This window comes from Sminthopsis crassicaudata, chromosome 1 (genome assembly GCF_048593235.1).
Source record: "Sminthopsis crassicaudata isolate SCR6 chromosome 1, ASM4859323v1, whole genome shotgun sequence".
Taxonomy (NCBI): Eukaryota; Metazoa; Chordata; class Mammalia; order Dasyuromorphia; family Dasyuridae; genus Sminthopsis; species Sminthopsis crassicaudata.
Window position 1 is genome coordinate 592,175,764 of NC_133617.1, and position 16,174 is coordinate 592,191,937.

The window sequence follows — 16,174 nt, forward strand, 5'->3', positions numbered from 1 at the left end:
GAATAAGGAAAACATATTAAAACTCCGATGATACAGCCAAAGCAGAACTCTTTTGCTTTTATTACAGTATATTAGTTTATATGATTATGGACATAGGGTATGGACAAGATTTTTCATAAGTCCTTCGGGGTAGTTCTGGATCATTGTACTGTTGAGAATAGCAAAGTCATTTACAGCTGGTCATCTTAGAATGTTATTATTTCTTTGTATACAGTACATTTTACTTTGCTTGAGTTTATGGAGGACTTCCCAGGTTTTTTTTTCTCCCAAGAGCATTCTGCTCATCACTTTCTACAGAACAACAATATTCGATGACAATTTTACACCAAAATTTATTCAGCCATTTCCCAATTGCCCAATTGATGGGCATCCCCTCAATTTACAATTCTTTGCCCTGAGAAGAGAGCTGCTACAAATATTTTTTTACATATAGGTCCTTTTTCTTTCTTCCCCTTTTTAAAATCTCTCTTGATATTCATGCCTAATAATGGTATTTGAATGGTTAGAAGTTTCTTCATAGCATGTATTCCTTCCAATGGTACCAGTTACTTTTCCCCTGAATTGCAAGGTAGAGAATCTGGCCCCCTGAAGTCACTGTGTTGCTGCTTTCTCAGGCTTAGCAAAGCCTAGTCATATTCTGGGCAAAGGGATACATTTTTCTTTATCTGGCATCCCAATAAACTGGTACAATCTGACATTATATTAACAAATCATAGCAGCTTAATTTGGAAAGAAAAAAAGATGTCCAAAATGTGGGAAATAACTGAGCAAAGTGTCATATGTATAGAGTCATAGAATATTTGTGTGGAAAAGAACTTCTATGAGATGTAGTCCAACTTTCCCATTTAGATGAGGAAGCAATTATGCATAGAGGAAAATGAGCCTTGCTCAGTCATACAGATAATAAGATATCAATACAATGGAATATTAATGAAATACATGAAGAAATATGAAAAGAAACAAAATAATTGACTTCTAGAATCAGAGTAATATACATGACTATACTTATTTAAGAAAGCAAAATCTGATAATGTATATAATGATAATGTATATAAATTACCTTTTTTGAGAAATGCTTTCTGATTTAAGTTAAACATTTTTAAAGAAGAATATAACAGGTACAATAAATGTATACCATAATTTAAGAAATAATGCAGGCCAAGATGGCGGAGAAGTTACACGCGAATTTGCAAGCTCCCTTCTTCCCTCATTACCAATTAGTTAAATCAGCCTCAAAAATAACGCTGGACTGATAAAAACCACAAGGATCAGAAGCACAACTTACCAGCTGAAGAGAATGTGGAATTTCAACAGAAAGGGTCGGTTCCAAGGGGAAGAAAAAAAAAAGGCCAGCACAGACAAGGTTAGGTGCTAACACACTGTGCCGATAGGGCTGGGGAGAACTCTGGGATCAGAGAAGCCACTGAGATAGAGGAATCTGACACAGGCTCTGCTTATAAAACAGCAGATCAGAAGAGAAATCAAGCCACTTTAAAATATAAAGCCAGAGCCTAGAAACCACCCCAATCTGAAAGTGACCTAATAGATCTGCACTGCTGCCTGGGGCTTCTCCTTGGGGTAGTTAAGAGCCCCAACAGTGGGAACACAGCCCGAGGCAGCCTCTAATCCACATAGTGCAGGGCTCAGCCTGAGGCAGTGGAATTCTAGCAGCTGTGGAATTCCCAGAGAAGTGGAACTCTCAGAGGAGCAGAACTTTTGAAGTAGGGACTGCGGTTTCCGGGCAGACACTTCCGGTTTGAGCACAGGGGCTTTTCACATCAGCTGCTGATATCCACAGCCCCAGGGGAAGCATTGGTTGGGGTTTGTGACTTTCAGCCTTAAACCTCAGGGCAGTGGCTAGGCCATACAGCAGGGTCCTTCACTGGGCACTCATCACAGCAAAGCCCTACTAATCACCTCTGAGGCATTTCCAGGGAAGGGGGAGGGGAACTCTCTCCCAGAGCTCTCTCTTAGCCCAGTCACAGGGTTGTTGCATTCTACCTCTGGTCTGGGAAGAAGCTAGTAAATAAATAAATAAACATCTTACCCCAAGGGCAAACCCCAACAGATTTTTAACTATGAGTAAGAAGCTGAAGAGAACGATTAACACCTTCTACACAGAGAAAGAGCTGGCATCCAACCCAAGGATGCTAACAGCAGAGAGTCTGCAGATAACACCCTAAAGGGGAATGATACCTGCCTCCCATCACATAACTCTGTCCTAGAAGAGACTATTAGAAAGTTGAGAGAGGTTGAAGAAAAATTGGGAAAGGAAAGAGAAGCTATGATAGAGAATAACAACGTCCTGAAATTTGAGTTGGAAAAAATAAAGAATTCATAGGAGGTACAGTGAAACAAAATTTGTGAATTAGAAAAGGTTAAAAAAAATCACAGGAAAGTAGGATTTCTGAATTGGAAAAGATAAAAAATTCTCAAGAAAGTAGGATTTCTGAATTGGAAAAAGAAAATAACTCACTAAAAAAAATAGTGAAATGGAAAAAAATTCAACAGAGTAAAATAATTCATTTAAAAACTCAATTGGGCATTTACAAAAAGAACTAAAAAATGTGAGTGAAGAAAATAACTCATTAAAAATCAGGATGGAACAAATAGAAATTAATGATTCATTGAGAAACCAAGAATCAGTAAAACAAAACAAAAAAAATGAAAAGCTTGAGAATAACGTCAAATACTTACTGGGAAAATCTATAGACCTGGAAAATAGATGTAGGAGAGATAATCTGAGGATCATTGGACTTCCCGAAAACTATGATCAAAAAAAGAGCCTAGATTCTATTTTACAGGAAATCATCAAAGAGAACTGTTCAGAGATAATAGAAACAGAAGGGAAAATAGGCATTGAAAGAATTCATCACACACCTTCATTGAAAGAATTCATCACACACCTTCTGAAAAAGACCCTTAAAATAGAACTCCACAGAACATTGTGGCTGAGCTGCAGAACTACCAAACTAAGGAAAAAATATTGCAAGCAGTGAGGAAAAAACAATTCAAATATCAAGGTGCCACAATAAGGGTCAGGCAAGATCTGGCTGCCTCCACATTAAAGGATCGAAGGCCTGGAACCTGATATTCTGAAAGGCAAAAGAATAAGGATTGCAACAAGTATAAACTACCCAGCTAAGTTTAGCATTTTCTTCCATGGAAGAAGATGGTTATTTAATGAAACAGAGGAATTCCATTTGTTTCTAAGAAAAAAACCAGACTTAAAAAAGAAAAATTGATCTACATGCACAAGACTCAAGAGAAGCAGACAAAGATAAAAAGAACTCTTGAGAACTGTATCTCTGTTGTGGATATACAGAAAGTCCGCATGGATAATTTGATTTTACTGATATACTATTAAAAAAAAAAAAGGGAAGTAGTAAAGGATAGTATCAGAAAAGGGGGAAGGAGAGATAAAAAGAGGTAAACTACATCCCAGGAAGAGGCATAGAAAATCTACCACATCTGAGGGAATTTAGAGAGGGGGAGAAATTCTCATCAGAGGAGGCTCAAAGAGTAAATAATTGACATATTTGTTTTTCAGAGAATTCTCTCTCACCTCATTAAAAGGGGGGGAGAGGAAAAAAGGAAAAGGAAAGGAATAAGTGAAGGGTACAAGAAAGGGGAAGGGACTTAAAAGGAGAGGAGAGGAATACTAAAAAGGGAGGTCTGCATGTCACAAGTGAGGTCTATAAATTAAATATTGGGGAAGAGGTTCAGGGGGGTCAAGGGATTAAAAAAAAGCATAATCTGGGGATAATATGATGGCAGGAAATACAGAATAAGTCATTTTAATTGTAAATGTGAATAGGATGAACTCTCCCATCAAACGGAGATGGATAGCAGACTAGATCAAAAGTAAGAACCCTACAATATGTTGTTTACAGGAAACACACTTAAAGCAAGGAGATACATAAAATGTTGGAGCAGAATCTATTATGCTTCAGGTAAAGCCAAAAAAGCAGGGGTAGCCATCCTTATCTCAGATCAAGCAAAAGCAGAAATTGATCTAATTAAAAGAGATAAGGAAGGAAACTATATCCTGCTAAAAGGTAGCATAAACAATGAAGCCATATCAATACTAAACATATATGTACCAAGTGGTATAGCATCTAACTTCCTAAAGGAAAAGTTAAGAGAGTTGCAAGAAGAAATAGATAGCAAAACTATAATAGTGGGAGATCTCAACCTTGCATTCTCAGAATTAGACATCAAACCACAAAACAAATAAGAAAATTAAAGAGGTAAATAGAACATTAGAAAAACTAGATATGATAGACCTTTGGAGAAAACTGAATGGTGATAGAAAGGAGTATACTTTCTTCTCAGCAGTTCATGGAACCTATACAAAAATTGACCATATATTAGGACATAAATATCTCAAAATTAAATTCAGGAAGGCAGAAATAATAAATGCCTTCTCAGATCACAATGCAATAAAAACTACATTCAATAAGAAATTAGGGATAAATAGACCAAAAAGTAATTGGAAACTGAATAATCTCATCTTAAAGAATGACTGGGTGAAACAGCAAATTATAGAAACAATTAATAATTTCACCCAAGATAATGACAATGATGAGAAAATTTGTGGGATGCAGCTAAAGCAGTAACGAGAGGAAATTTTATATCTTTAGAGGCTTATTTGAACAAAATAGAGAAAGGGAAGATTAATGAATAAAAAGCTAGAAAAAGACTAAATTAAAAACCCCCAACCAAAAACCAAACTTGAAATACTAAAATTAAAAGGAGAAATCAATAATATTGAAAGTAAAAAAAAAAACATTGAATTAATAAATAAAACCAAGAGTTGATTTTATGAAAAAGCCAATAATATAGATAAACCTTTGGCAAATCTAATCATAAAAAGGAAAGAGGAAAATCATATTGTTAGTCTTACAAATGAAAAGGGGGATCTTTCCACCAATGAAGAGGAAATTAGAGAAACAATAAGGCGTTACTTTGCCCAACTTTATGCTAATAAATTTGATAACTTAAGTGAAATGGATGACTACCTCCAAAAATATAGGCTTCCTAGATTAACAGAGGAGGAGATAAATTGCTTAAATAGTCCCATTTCAGAAAAAGAAATAGAACAAGCTATTAATCAACTTCCCAGGAAAAAAATCCCCAGGACCAGATGGTTTTACATGTGAATTCTACCAAACATTTAAAGAACAATTAGACCCAATGTTATATAAACTATTTGAAAAAATAGGGGATGAAGGAGTCCTACCAAACTCCTTTTATGACACAGACATGGCACTGATACCTAAACCAGGTAGATCAAAAACTGAAAAAGAAAACTATAGACCAATTTTCTTAATGAATATTGATGCTAAAATCTTAAATAAGATATTAGCAAAAAATGATCAGAAAATCCTCCCCAGGATAATACACTATGATCAAGTAGGATTTATATCAGGAATGCAGAGCTGGTTTAATATTAGAAAAACTATTAGTATAATTGACCATATTAATAATCAAATTAAGATATGATCATCTCAATAGATGCAGAAAAAGCATTTGATAAAATCCAACATCCATTCCTACTAAAAACGCTTGAGAGTATAGGAATAAATGGACTATTCCTTAGAATAATCAGCAGCATATATTTAAGACCATCAGTAAGCATAATATGTAATGGAGATAAACTGGAACCTTTCCTAGTAAGATCAGGAGTGAAACAAGGTTGCTCACTATCACCATTACCATTCAATATTGTATTAGAAATGCTAGCCTTGGCAATAAGAGTTGAGAAAGAGATTCAAGGAATAACAGTAGGTAATGAGGAAATCAAACTGTCACTCTTTGCAGATGATATGATGGTATACTTAGAAAACCCCAGAGATTCTAATAAAAAGTTATTAGAAATAATTCACAACTTTAGCAAAGCTGCTGAATACAAAATAAATCCACATAAATGCTCAGCATTTTTATACATCACCAACAACATGCAACAGCAAGAGATACAAAGAGGAATTCCATTCCAAACAAATGTTGAGAGTATAAAATATTTGGGAATCCATCTACCAAAGAAAAGTCAGGAATTATATGAGCAAAATTACAAAACATTTGCCACAAATATAAAGTCAGATTTAAATAATTGGAAAGACATTCAGTGCCTGTGGATAGGCTGAGCGAATATAATAAAAATGACAATACTCCCCAAACTAATCTATTTAGTGCTATACCAATCAGACTCACAAGAAACTATTTTAATGACCTAGAAAAAATAACAAAATTCATATGGAAGAATAAAAGGTCAAGAATTTCAACGGAATTATTGAAAAAAAAAGTCAGATGAAGGTGGTCTAGGTGTACCTGATCTAAAGCTATATTATATAGCTTTTGGTATTGGCTAAGAAATAGACCAGTCGATTAGTGGAACAGATTAGGTACAAAGGACAAAAAAGGGTACATCTATAGCAATCTAGTGTTTGACAAACTCAAAGATACCAACATTTGGGATAAAATTCATTATTTGAAAAAAACTGTTGGGAAAACTGGAAATTAGTATGGCAGAAATTAGATATGGATCCACCCTTAACATCATATACCAAGATAAGATCAAAATTGGTCCATGATTTAGGCATAAAGAATGAGATCATAAATAGATTAGAGGAACAGAGGATAGTCTACCTCTCATACCTGTGGAGGAGGAAGGAATTTATGACCAGAGGAAAACTAGAGATCATTACTGATCACAAAATAGAAGTTTCTGTACAAACAATACTAATGCAAACAAGATTCGAAAGGAAGTAACAAATTGGAAAAACATTTTTATAGGTAAAGGTTCAGATAAAGGTCTCATTTCCAAAATATATAGGGAACTGACCCTAATTTATAAGAAATCAAACCATTCTCCAATTGATAAATGGTTAAAAGATATGAACAGACAATTCTCAGATGATGAAATTGTAACTAAATCCACTCATATGAAAGAGTGTTCCAAATCACTACTGATCAGAGAAATGCAAATTAAGACAACTCTGAGATACCACTACACACCTGTCAGATTGGCTAAGATGACAGGAACAAATAATGATGAATGTTGGAGGAGATGTGGGAAGACTGGGACACATACAATATTGGTGGAGTTGTGAAAGAATCTGGCCATTCTGGAGAGCAATTTGGAACTATGCCCAAAAAATTATCAAATTGTACATGCCCTTTGATCCATCAGTGCTACTACTGGGCTTATATTCCAAAGAAATACTAAAGAGGGGAAAGGGACCTGTATGTGCCAAAATGTTTGTGGCAGCTCTTTTCGTAGTGGCTAGAAACTGGAGATGAATAGATGTCCATCAATTGGAGAATGGTTGGGTAAATTATGGTATATGGAGCTTATGGAATATTATTCCTTTGTAAGAAATGACCAACAGGATGAATTCAGAAAGGTTTAGCGAGATTTACATGAACTGATGCTGAGTGGAATGAGCAGAACCAGAAGATCACTATACACTTCAACAACAATGCTATATGAAAAGATATTCTGATGGAAGTGCATATCTTCAACATAAAGAAGATCCAACTCACTTCCAGTTGATCAATGATGGACAGAAACAACTACACCCAGAGAAGGAACACTTGGAATTAAATGTAAACTGTTAGCACTACTGTCTATCTACCCAGGTTACTTATACCTTTGGAATCCAATACTTAACGTGCAACAAGAAAATTGGATTTATACACGTATATTCTATCTAGGCTATACTGTAACACATGTAAAAGGTATATGGGATTGCCTGTCATCTAGGGGAGGGGATAGAGGGAGGGAGAGGAAAATTTGGAATAATGAATACAAGGGATAATGTTATTAAAAAAATTACTCATGCATACATACAGCCAAAATTTTTATAATTATAAAATTAATAAAAAAAAGAAATAATGCAAAAGAACCTTTAATAACTTTACAGAAAAGAAAGTGCTAATTTAAAAAAAAATTACACTTCTCCTCAAGAGTGGAAAAAAAAAACAAAAACCTGTGCTTCAAACTCCAGGACTTATTATGATAAATTCAGCTATTCTTTTGATACAAGTTCTTCATATGACCAGGAAAAAGACTTTCAAATATAAAGGAAGGAAAATTTAGATAGTATGGGAATATTTTATGCCCACCAGAGCATAAAAGAATGAGACAATATATTCCAAAAATCAAAGAAGCTCAAGATGCAACTCTAAATGATATATTTTATTAATTTGAACCTGATCATTAATGAAAAAAGGTCACTAAATAAAAGAAGGGCTTTTGAAGCATCTCTACCAATCCCCCCAAAAATGAGTATATTATTGGACTTGCAAAAAACACCTCAAGTAACCAAAAATATGATTCAATAAATAAATAAAATTACTAAGGAAAAAAAGTAACAAAATAAATTATCTTGTTTCAAAATACTATTCAAAGGAAAATCCTATAGAGATACTTCTATGCTGAAAGAAAAAAAAGGAACTATTTAGTGTTTTCTTTATTAAAAATATACAAGGGAATAATAATAAATAATGTGAATGATGAAAGTGGAACTTAAGAAGATAGAAGAAGCAGTAGAAAAAGAGGTCTGAAACACCATAGATTCAATCTTTCATTTTATGTTTTTCCCTCTTTTACAAGTAACTTAATATATATTTATGGAAATAAACTGAAGAAGTTGAAGATATGTTAAAAGGAAGAGGAAAGGCATAAGTTATAGGGAAATGTAAGATATAACCTAATAAAGTTAATAGTAAATAATGAAGGGAAGTAACTCCAAAAGTATCTCATCAAGAAGAGGGACTATGGGAAAATGGATTAAGTGGCAAGGAAATTATTGAAATGAGAGAAAGGAAAGCTCTTGAATCAGTGGTGAGAAGAGATCCCATTGAAGAAAACATCCAAGGAGATTCAAGAATGGAGAAAGATTTTATAATCAGAAAAGGGGGAACCTTGAAGTATGCATAACTTACAGAGACTTTATACTTATATCCTTTCCTCTGAATGAATGTTGATCCTTTATTGACAATATTGACTCAGAAGAAGGGAAATCTGAGCTCCATAGTACAGCCAGTCTTGAGAAATGGTGAAAGGGCATGGATCCAAAGAGGAGGTTCCATGGCAGAAAGAAATGATGGTAATCGAGAGGAATGCAAGGAGTAGAATTGAAATAAACATTTAGGAGTTTTTTTGTATTTTATTTTTTAATTGTAGAAAGTTTATTTTTAATACACATTGCTTTATGAATTATATTGGGAGAAAAATCAGGTCACAAAAGGGAAAAACCATGGGAGAGAGAAAAAAAGAAACAAAAAAAAAAAAAACAAAAAAAAGAGAAGTGAACATAACATAAATCAACACATGATTTACATTTAGTCTCCTTAGATCTTTTTCCTGGATGCAGATGGCATTTTCTGTCCAAAGTCTATTGCTTTGGATCACTGAATTGCTGAGAAGAACCAAGGCTTTAATAGTTGATCATCGCACATCCTTGCTGCTGTTGTGTATAATGTATTCCTGGTTCTGCTTGTTTTGCTTTGCATAAGTTCATGTAAATCTTGCAAGGCCTTTCTATATTCAGCTTGTTCATGATTTTTTAATCAAACAATATTTCATTACCTTCAGATACGACAACTTATTCAGCAATTCCCCAATTGACAGACATCTACTCATTTTCTAATTCTTTGCAACCACAAAAAGAACTGCTACAAATATTTTTGAACATATGCATCCTTTTTCCTTCTTTATGATTTCCTTGGGATACAGACCTAGTAAAAGACACATTTAGTAACGGAGCAATACTTCCATTCTGACTACCTGTAATAGAAATCGATACTTGTAAGGATTAGACAAAATAGCAACAATTAAAAAAAAAAAAGTTATGTGGGTGGGAGGGGAAATGATTGAGGAAACAATATCTTCAAGACATTAATATGGAAATTATTTAGAAGAAGAAATTCAAACTTGGCATTTTAGATGTTTTAATTCCATGAGAAACATCAAGATACTAAAGAAAGAATAAATATAAAGAACATGAGTAAAATAACAATTTAGACAAGAGAAGAAAATAAGAACAAAAGAAATCCTTTATTAGAAAAAGAAATGCAGAAAAATTTTAAAACTGAACATAAAAAGGCAAGGGGGAATAATTAGATAAATAAAAGGTTTACATAGATGAATAAAAGGAACTAGGAATCAAGTTGAATAAAACTCCAAAATGAAGGAAGATGAAAGATAATAATGGCATAGAGCCCTACTTTCCATGAGTAGGTTGAAGGTAAGAAGAGAGCTTGTGGGAATAGAATTGCCAAAACAGTAACATAGTGCAAAAATTAAAAAAAAAAACACAAAAAACAAAACAAAAAAACCTAATACTAGAGACAAATTAAAAAAAACAAAATTTTGTTACAGAAATGCAAATACTTTAAGCAATCCAAGAAAATGATTAAGAAATTGGATAAGAAAACAAAACCCCACAATCTGTTGCTTACAACAAAATTTACTATGCATAAAGTAAAAAAAAAAAAAAAAAGTAAGAATTGCAAGCATGCTTTAGATAAAGAAAAAACAAACAAAAAAACCATCACAATATAAAGAAAAGGAAACTACTTTATCCTTTAAGGATCCATAAACAAACCAATAACAATATGAAACTTATGTTCTCCAAATATCATACTTTTAAATTTATGAAGGAAAATTTAACTGAATTACAAGAAGACACACATGGTAATACAATAATAGTAAGACCTTAATGTCCTCTCAGATTTGGACAAATCTAACAAAAAGATAAAATGGGGAAAATATTGAAATAAACACTGGTGGAGAGAAATAAGAGTTAAAAGATATCTTCCAAATGAAAATGTCTCCTAAAAGTGAACATTAAACAATATATATATTTCTTAGCATGGAAGTTTTACAAAATTTAACTATGTATTAATGCACAAGTGGGCAGCTATGTGGCCCAGTGTACAGGATCCAAAGTGTCTTCTTTCTGAATTCATCTTTCTAACTTCAATTCTGGCTTCATAGCCTTAGCTGTGTGACCATATGCCAGTTATTTAACCCTTTTTGCCTATCTCTTCATCTCTAAAATCAGCTGGAGGAGGAAGTGGCAAACTACTCCAGTATTTTTGCCCCCTGAAAAATCCAAATGCGTTCATGAAGGATCAGATATGACTGAAATGATTGAACAACAACAATTATGATACAGAGGAACTGAAAATAAAAGTATAAGGATAGAAATAATCAACATCTTTTATGGTAAATGCATAATATTAATAGTAATTAGTTAAGGGAATATAAAGAAAAGATGTAGATGTTAATAGTAAATGGATCAAAGAACAAATCCCAGAGATAGTATGAAAAAATCATAGTGACAAAAACATCTAACACTACACAAATTATCAAAAATTGAAAAACCACTCTACCAAATTCTTTTCAAGAGATAAAACTGTTGTCCTAATTCCTAAACAAACGAAGGATAGAGCAAAAAAAAATTATTATTATGAGTATTATTGTGTATTAATTCAAAAGTTTGAAGTAAAATCCTCTCAATTGACAGCAATTAATGCAAGAAATCAGCTATACTTCATTTGGATTTATATCTGACATGCAAGGATGACTCAATATTAGAAAACAGCATAATCATTAAAAAAAAAATCCTGTGAACTGATCCAACCACTTTGGAGAGCATTTTGGAACTACGCCCAAAGGGTTATAAAACTGTGCATATCCTTTGATCCCCCAGTGCCATTATTGGGTCTGTAAGACTGAAAGAGATCAGAAAAGAAGGAAAAGAATCCCACATGTGGAGAAATGTTTGCAGCTTCTCTTTTTGTGGTGGCAAAGAATTGAAAAACAAGTAGATGCCCATCAACTGGGGAATGGCTGAATGCATTATGGTGTATGAAAGGAATGTAATATTATTGTTCTATGAGAAATGACAAAAAAGGATGATTTTCTGAAAGCCTGGAAAGATTTACATGAACTAATGCTGAATGAAGCAAGCAGAATCAGGAAAACATTGTACATAGCAGCAAGAAGATTGTGTGATGATCAGCTATGATAACTTATTCAGTGATTCAAGACAATTCCAATAAAGTTTGGATGGAAAATGCCATACACAACTAAAGAGAGAACTATGGAGACTGAATGTGGATCAATGCATACTTTTCATTTTTTTTTCTTACTTGTGTTTTTTTCCCTTTGTTCTGATTTTTTCCTTCCAACATGATTCACATGGAAATATATAAAGAAATGAATGTACCTGTATAACCTAAAAAAATTAAAACAAAAAATGAAAATATCTGAAATGTAATTATTTTAAATGAAGAAATAACTCTGGCAAACTACAAAACTCATTTATGCTAACAAAAAAAGCCTCCCTAAAAAGTATTGGGTATAGATTTTCAATGTGTGATTTTTGGACCCCTGGGAGGCCCCAAGATCAAAACTTTTCATAATAATACTAAAATATTTTTCTATTAAAATGCCCCTCTCTTTTTCCAAGCAAATAAATGTTTGAGATTAGATTTTCTTAATGTACTTCAATCAAAACAACATATTGCAACAGATTGAATACAGAAACAGATATGAAAATCCAGTTATTTTATTAAGCCAGACATTAAAGATATTTTTAAAAATACATAAAACAATGTAATTCTTCTCACAATTTTGTAAAAAAATATGATTACTTTCATAAAAATTATTTGTATAATGTGTTTATTATTGCTCTTTTTAAATAGGTTAAATATTTAGAAATTTGTTTTAATTCCTAACAGCAAATATAAGGATAAAACAGTAATCTTTAGGAGTAAAAAGTGAATTGAGGTTCAAAAGTTTGAGAACATCTGGCAAAAAAGGATCTTTTTGCAATATCATAAAAAATATCTGCCTGAAAATAGAAGCAAACATCATGCCATCAGCAAATAGAGATAGTTTTATCTTCTCATTTCATTATTAATTTTTGTCTTTTATTGCTACCGCTAACATTTTTAAAACTATCAAAAATAATGGAGAGTGGGCATCTTACTCTTGCAATTGTCCAAAAACAAAGAAACTAACAAAACCTCCAAACTTTTAGTGTATCCTATTTTATATGATTATTGTGAAGTCTCTCAAGGAATATTTAATGATTTTGATGTATCTATGAGACTCATTGGAAAAAAGAATCTTTAATATTACTATACTTGTTACTATCTTGAATCAAATGCTTTTTCATAGCCAACAATAAGTACAACCAACTCTTGAGATTTATTCATCTTTCAGTCAGTTATAAAATGGTAAAGATGGGGTCCATTGTTAATGTCACTTGTATAAACCTACTTCATGTCATTATGGAAAATATCCTCAATTTGTGAATAGATGATTTGCAAAGATTTTGTATTGATGGACAAGTAGATATACACACATACACATACACATATATATTGATGTTGATGTTTTTGTTTGCCTTTTTTATATTAATAACTATTTCCCCCCTCAAAAAAAAAAAAACAACCTTGGTATATCCTTCTTTAGATACCTTCACTTTTAGTTCTTCAAACCACCTTACTTGTCTCTTTCAGGATTAATTTTTTCTGTATATACTCAGCCCAATCCAGTAGTTTTTCTCATCTTTGTTCACTTTTATGCCATTTATACTTCTATTATCACATTTGGAACTGTGATATTAGGATTCAAATGTGGTTTCACTGCCATTGATAGTTGAATTAATACTATTTATTTTTGCAGATCTTTTTAAATTTTCCTTCTATTTGTTGTCCTTTTATTTTCATTCATAAATGGCTTTGGGGTTATTGTTTAATTTGATCTCTTGCTAGGCTTTTCTTAAATTAGTTTAACTCTACACTACTTCTTTATACTTTATCAAAATGACAGTGTCCATAAATGTCTTTCATCTTTATTTGTAAGATTTTGCAAACAAATTTTCATTGTAAAGCTGTATTGCCTTTGACTTTCCATGCCTTTCCTCAATTTTATTTTTTCTTGCTTTTCCAAATCTTTGCTATGACAACTCGATGGTCTGACTGTTCACAGAAAGCCGATTCATAGTTCCCTATCTTTTTTATGCATTAAAATATAACTATTTATTTTACTTTTTTTTTTTTAATGTAAAACTTACTCCAATGGAAAAATGTATCCTTTCATTTAGCTGCAATGCCTTGTTCTGGTTTTGTTTATAGAATGTTGAGATTGGAATAATTCATCTCTTCTAATATTAAATCTTCCATTCTTTGTTCATTGGATAAGGCTCTCTTGTTTAGAGTATCAATAGTAAAATTAAAGCTTGTATACCACCATCATTGTGTAAGCAGCATAAGGCCACACAGGATTAAGGGTTTTTAAAAATTTTTTTTTCTTTTTATATGGATTGTCCTGGCCAAAGCATGCATCAAAGTTCCATTGGTAATAGGTTTTTACATACATAAGTGGACTGGTATTCAGAAAGCTGATTGTCTATTGCCAGAACTATATTTAAAGTTATTTCCGTTGTAGGACCTAATGGATCTCATATTTCATAGGCATTGTCTTTGACAACATGGCATTTATTTCCATGCCATGAAGAAATATTGGAACAGTACTTTATAGAGAATATAGAGAAATAGTGGGAGGTGGAGGATGACAGAACATTAATTCTATAATAAAATGAGTATTTCTTTCAATATTGTAGTAACAGGGTAATAGTCTTAAAATAGAATTTCTATTTCTTTTTAATATAGTGTATTATGACTAGATTTAATATTTGAAATAGTTACTATTTTGAGAAGTGTTTTCCTTATTTCATGCTTTTGTATACTTTTTAATATATTGCAATAACCTAGCACAGCAACTTACAAATGTTTAAAGAAAGGTGTCTGATAAATATTTTAAATTCTATTTTGAAATTTCTTTAATTTATAAATTTATAAAATATTATTGAATACTAATTTACTATTACTTCAGATCAGATTTATTTTTTTTAAGATGTGGCAAGCCTATTTATTCCCTTATTCATTAATGAAGTTGAAAGAGCTAAGACCTAAGGTCTCTTGAAATAATATTAGATTGTCATTTTAATTAAGAAAAGTGAATGGAATTCTGATTATTTAGGAATATAATATTTATCTATTAAAATTTGGATATGGCCCTATAGTTTGCTTCAGGGAGAATGAACAGAGAAATCTCTATTAGAAAATTTATTTATAGTAAAGAATACAGTTCACATATATAAATAAATTTTATGTAACACAAGAAGACAATAATCTATATGGATATTATTGCACATCACTGCTTAATAAATATTTGTTGAATGAATTCTGCATTTTAAGTTTAATAAACTTACCTTCATCACAGCCTTTGAAGAAAAAGCAGATAAAAAAACAACAGTAATGCCAGTACCTGGTATAGAAGGAAGGATTTGCCATATTTCTCAGGATATGAAAGAGCACTTACGGCAACTTAGAACAGCAAGAAAACAAGGATTAAGAACATATCCCACAATTAATGACAATATTTGTGAAAATTCTGATTCTGACTGAAATACTATTGGAGTCTAATACAGCCTAATATTTGAAGCCTAATTACAGAAAATTTTGCCAATTAATAGAATATATTGCACTTAATATATAATCTTAATATATTCAGGTTTAATAATAGCATATTTAATGCATTTAGATTTTTTAAATTGTTTAAATTGTGATTTTTATCTTACTTTTATCACTGAAAGTTTTTGTTTCTGTTTACCATATATCTTATCAAGACAAGTATGTGAACTATTGCATCTTAAATGTGTCATTTGGGGGGATATGTATATATTTTGTGCAGAATATTTTGTTGTATTTACCTTAAATGAATGAATTTCATACTGTTATTTTCCATATTAAATAATTCTTTTACCTACATTTCATAGTGCTGATTTATATATCTAATACTACTTAATTGTTTTGTTTTTATCCTACTTATAAGCATTTCTTTTAATGTATCTTCATCTTGTTCTTTACTTCGTTATGATTGTCCTTTTCCTTCCATCCCTGGTTTCAAAAAGAATCCATTAACTTTTCAAACTGGAGCATAGATTTATTAGCTCCAGGAAGACAAATAGAGGGAAAAAAACATGTTTGTGACATTAATTAACACTCTTAATTGTCCCAGTACAGACATGTCCTTACTCACAAATCATTTCTTCTTTTGACTCCCTATCATCAAAGCCTTCATCAC

At 32.1% G+C, this 16,174-nt stretch overlaps 1 protein-coding gene across 1 annotated transcript in view; it reads left to right on the plus strand.

Moving 5' to 3' along the window:
• LOC141550954 (mannosylglucosyl-3-phosphoglycerate phosphatase-like) overlaps nucleotides 1-15,495 on the plus strand; it is a 97,832-nt gene extending 82,337 nt beyond the window's left edge. Inside the window, exon 7 of the mRNA XM_074282111.1 lies at nucleotides 15,311-15,495. Coding sequence (XP_074138212.1) covers nucleotides 15,311-15,495 — 185 coding nt within the window. The remainder of the gene's footprint in view (nucleotides 1-15,310) is intronic.
• The last annotated feature ends 679 nt before the right edge of the window (nucleotides 15,496-16,174 follow it).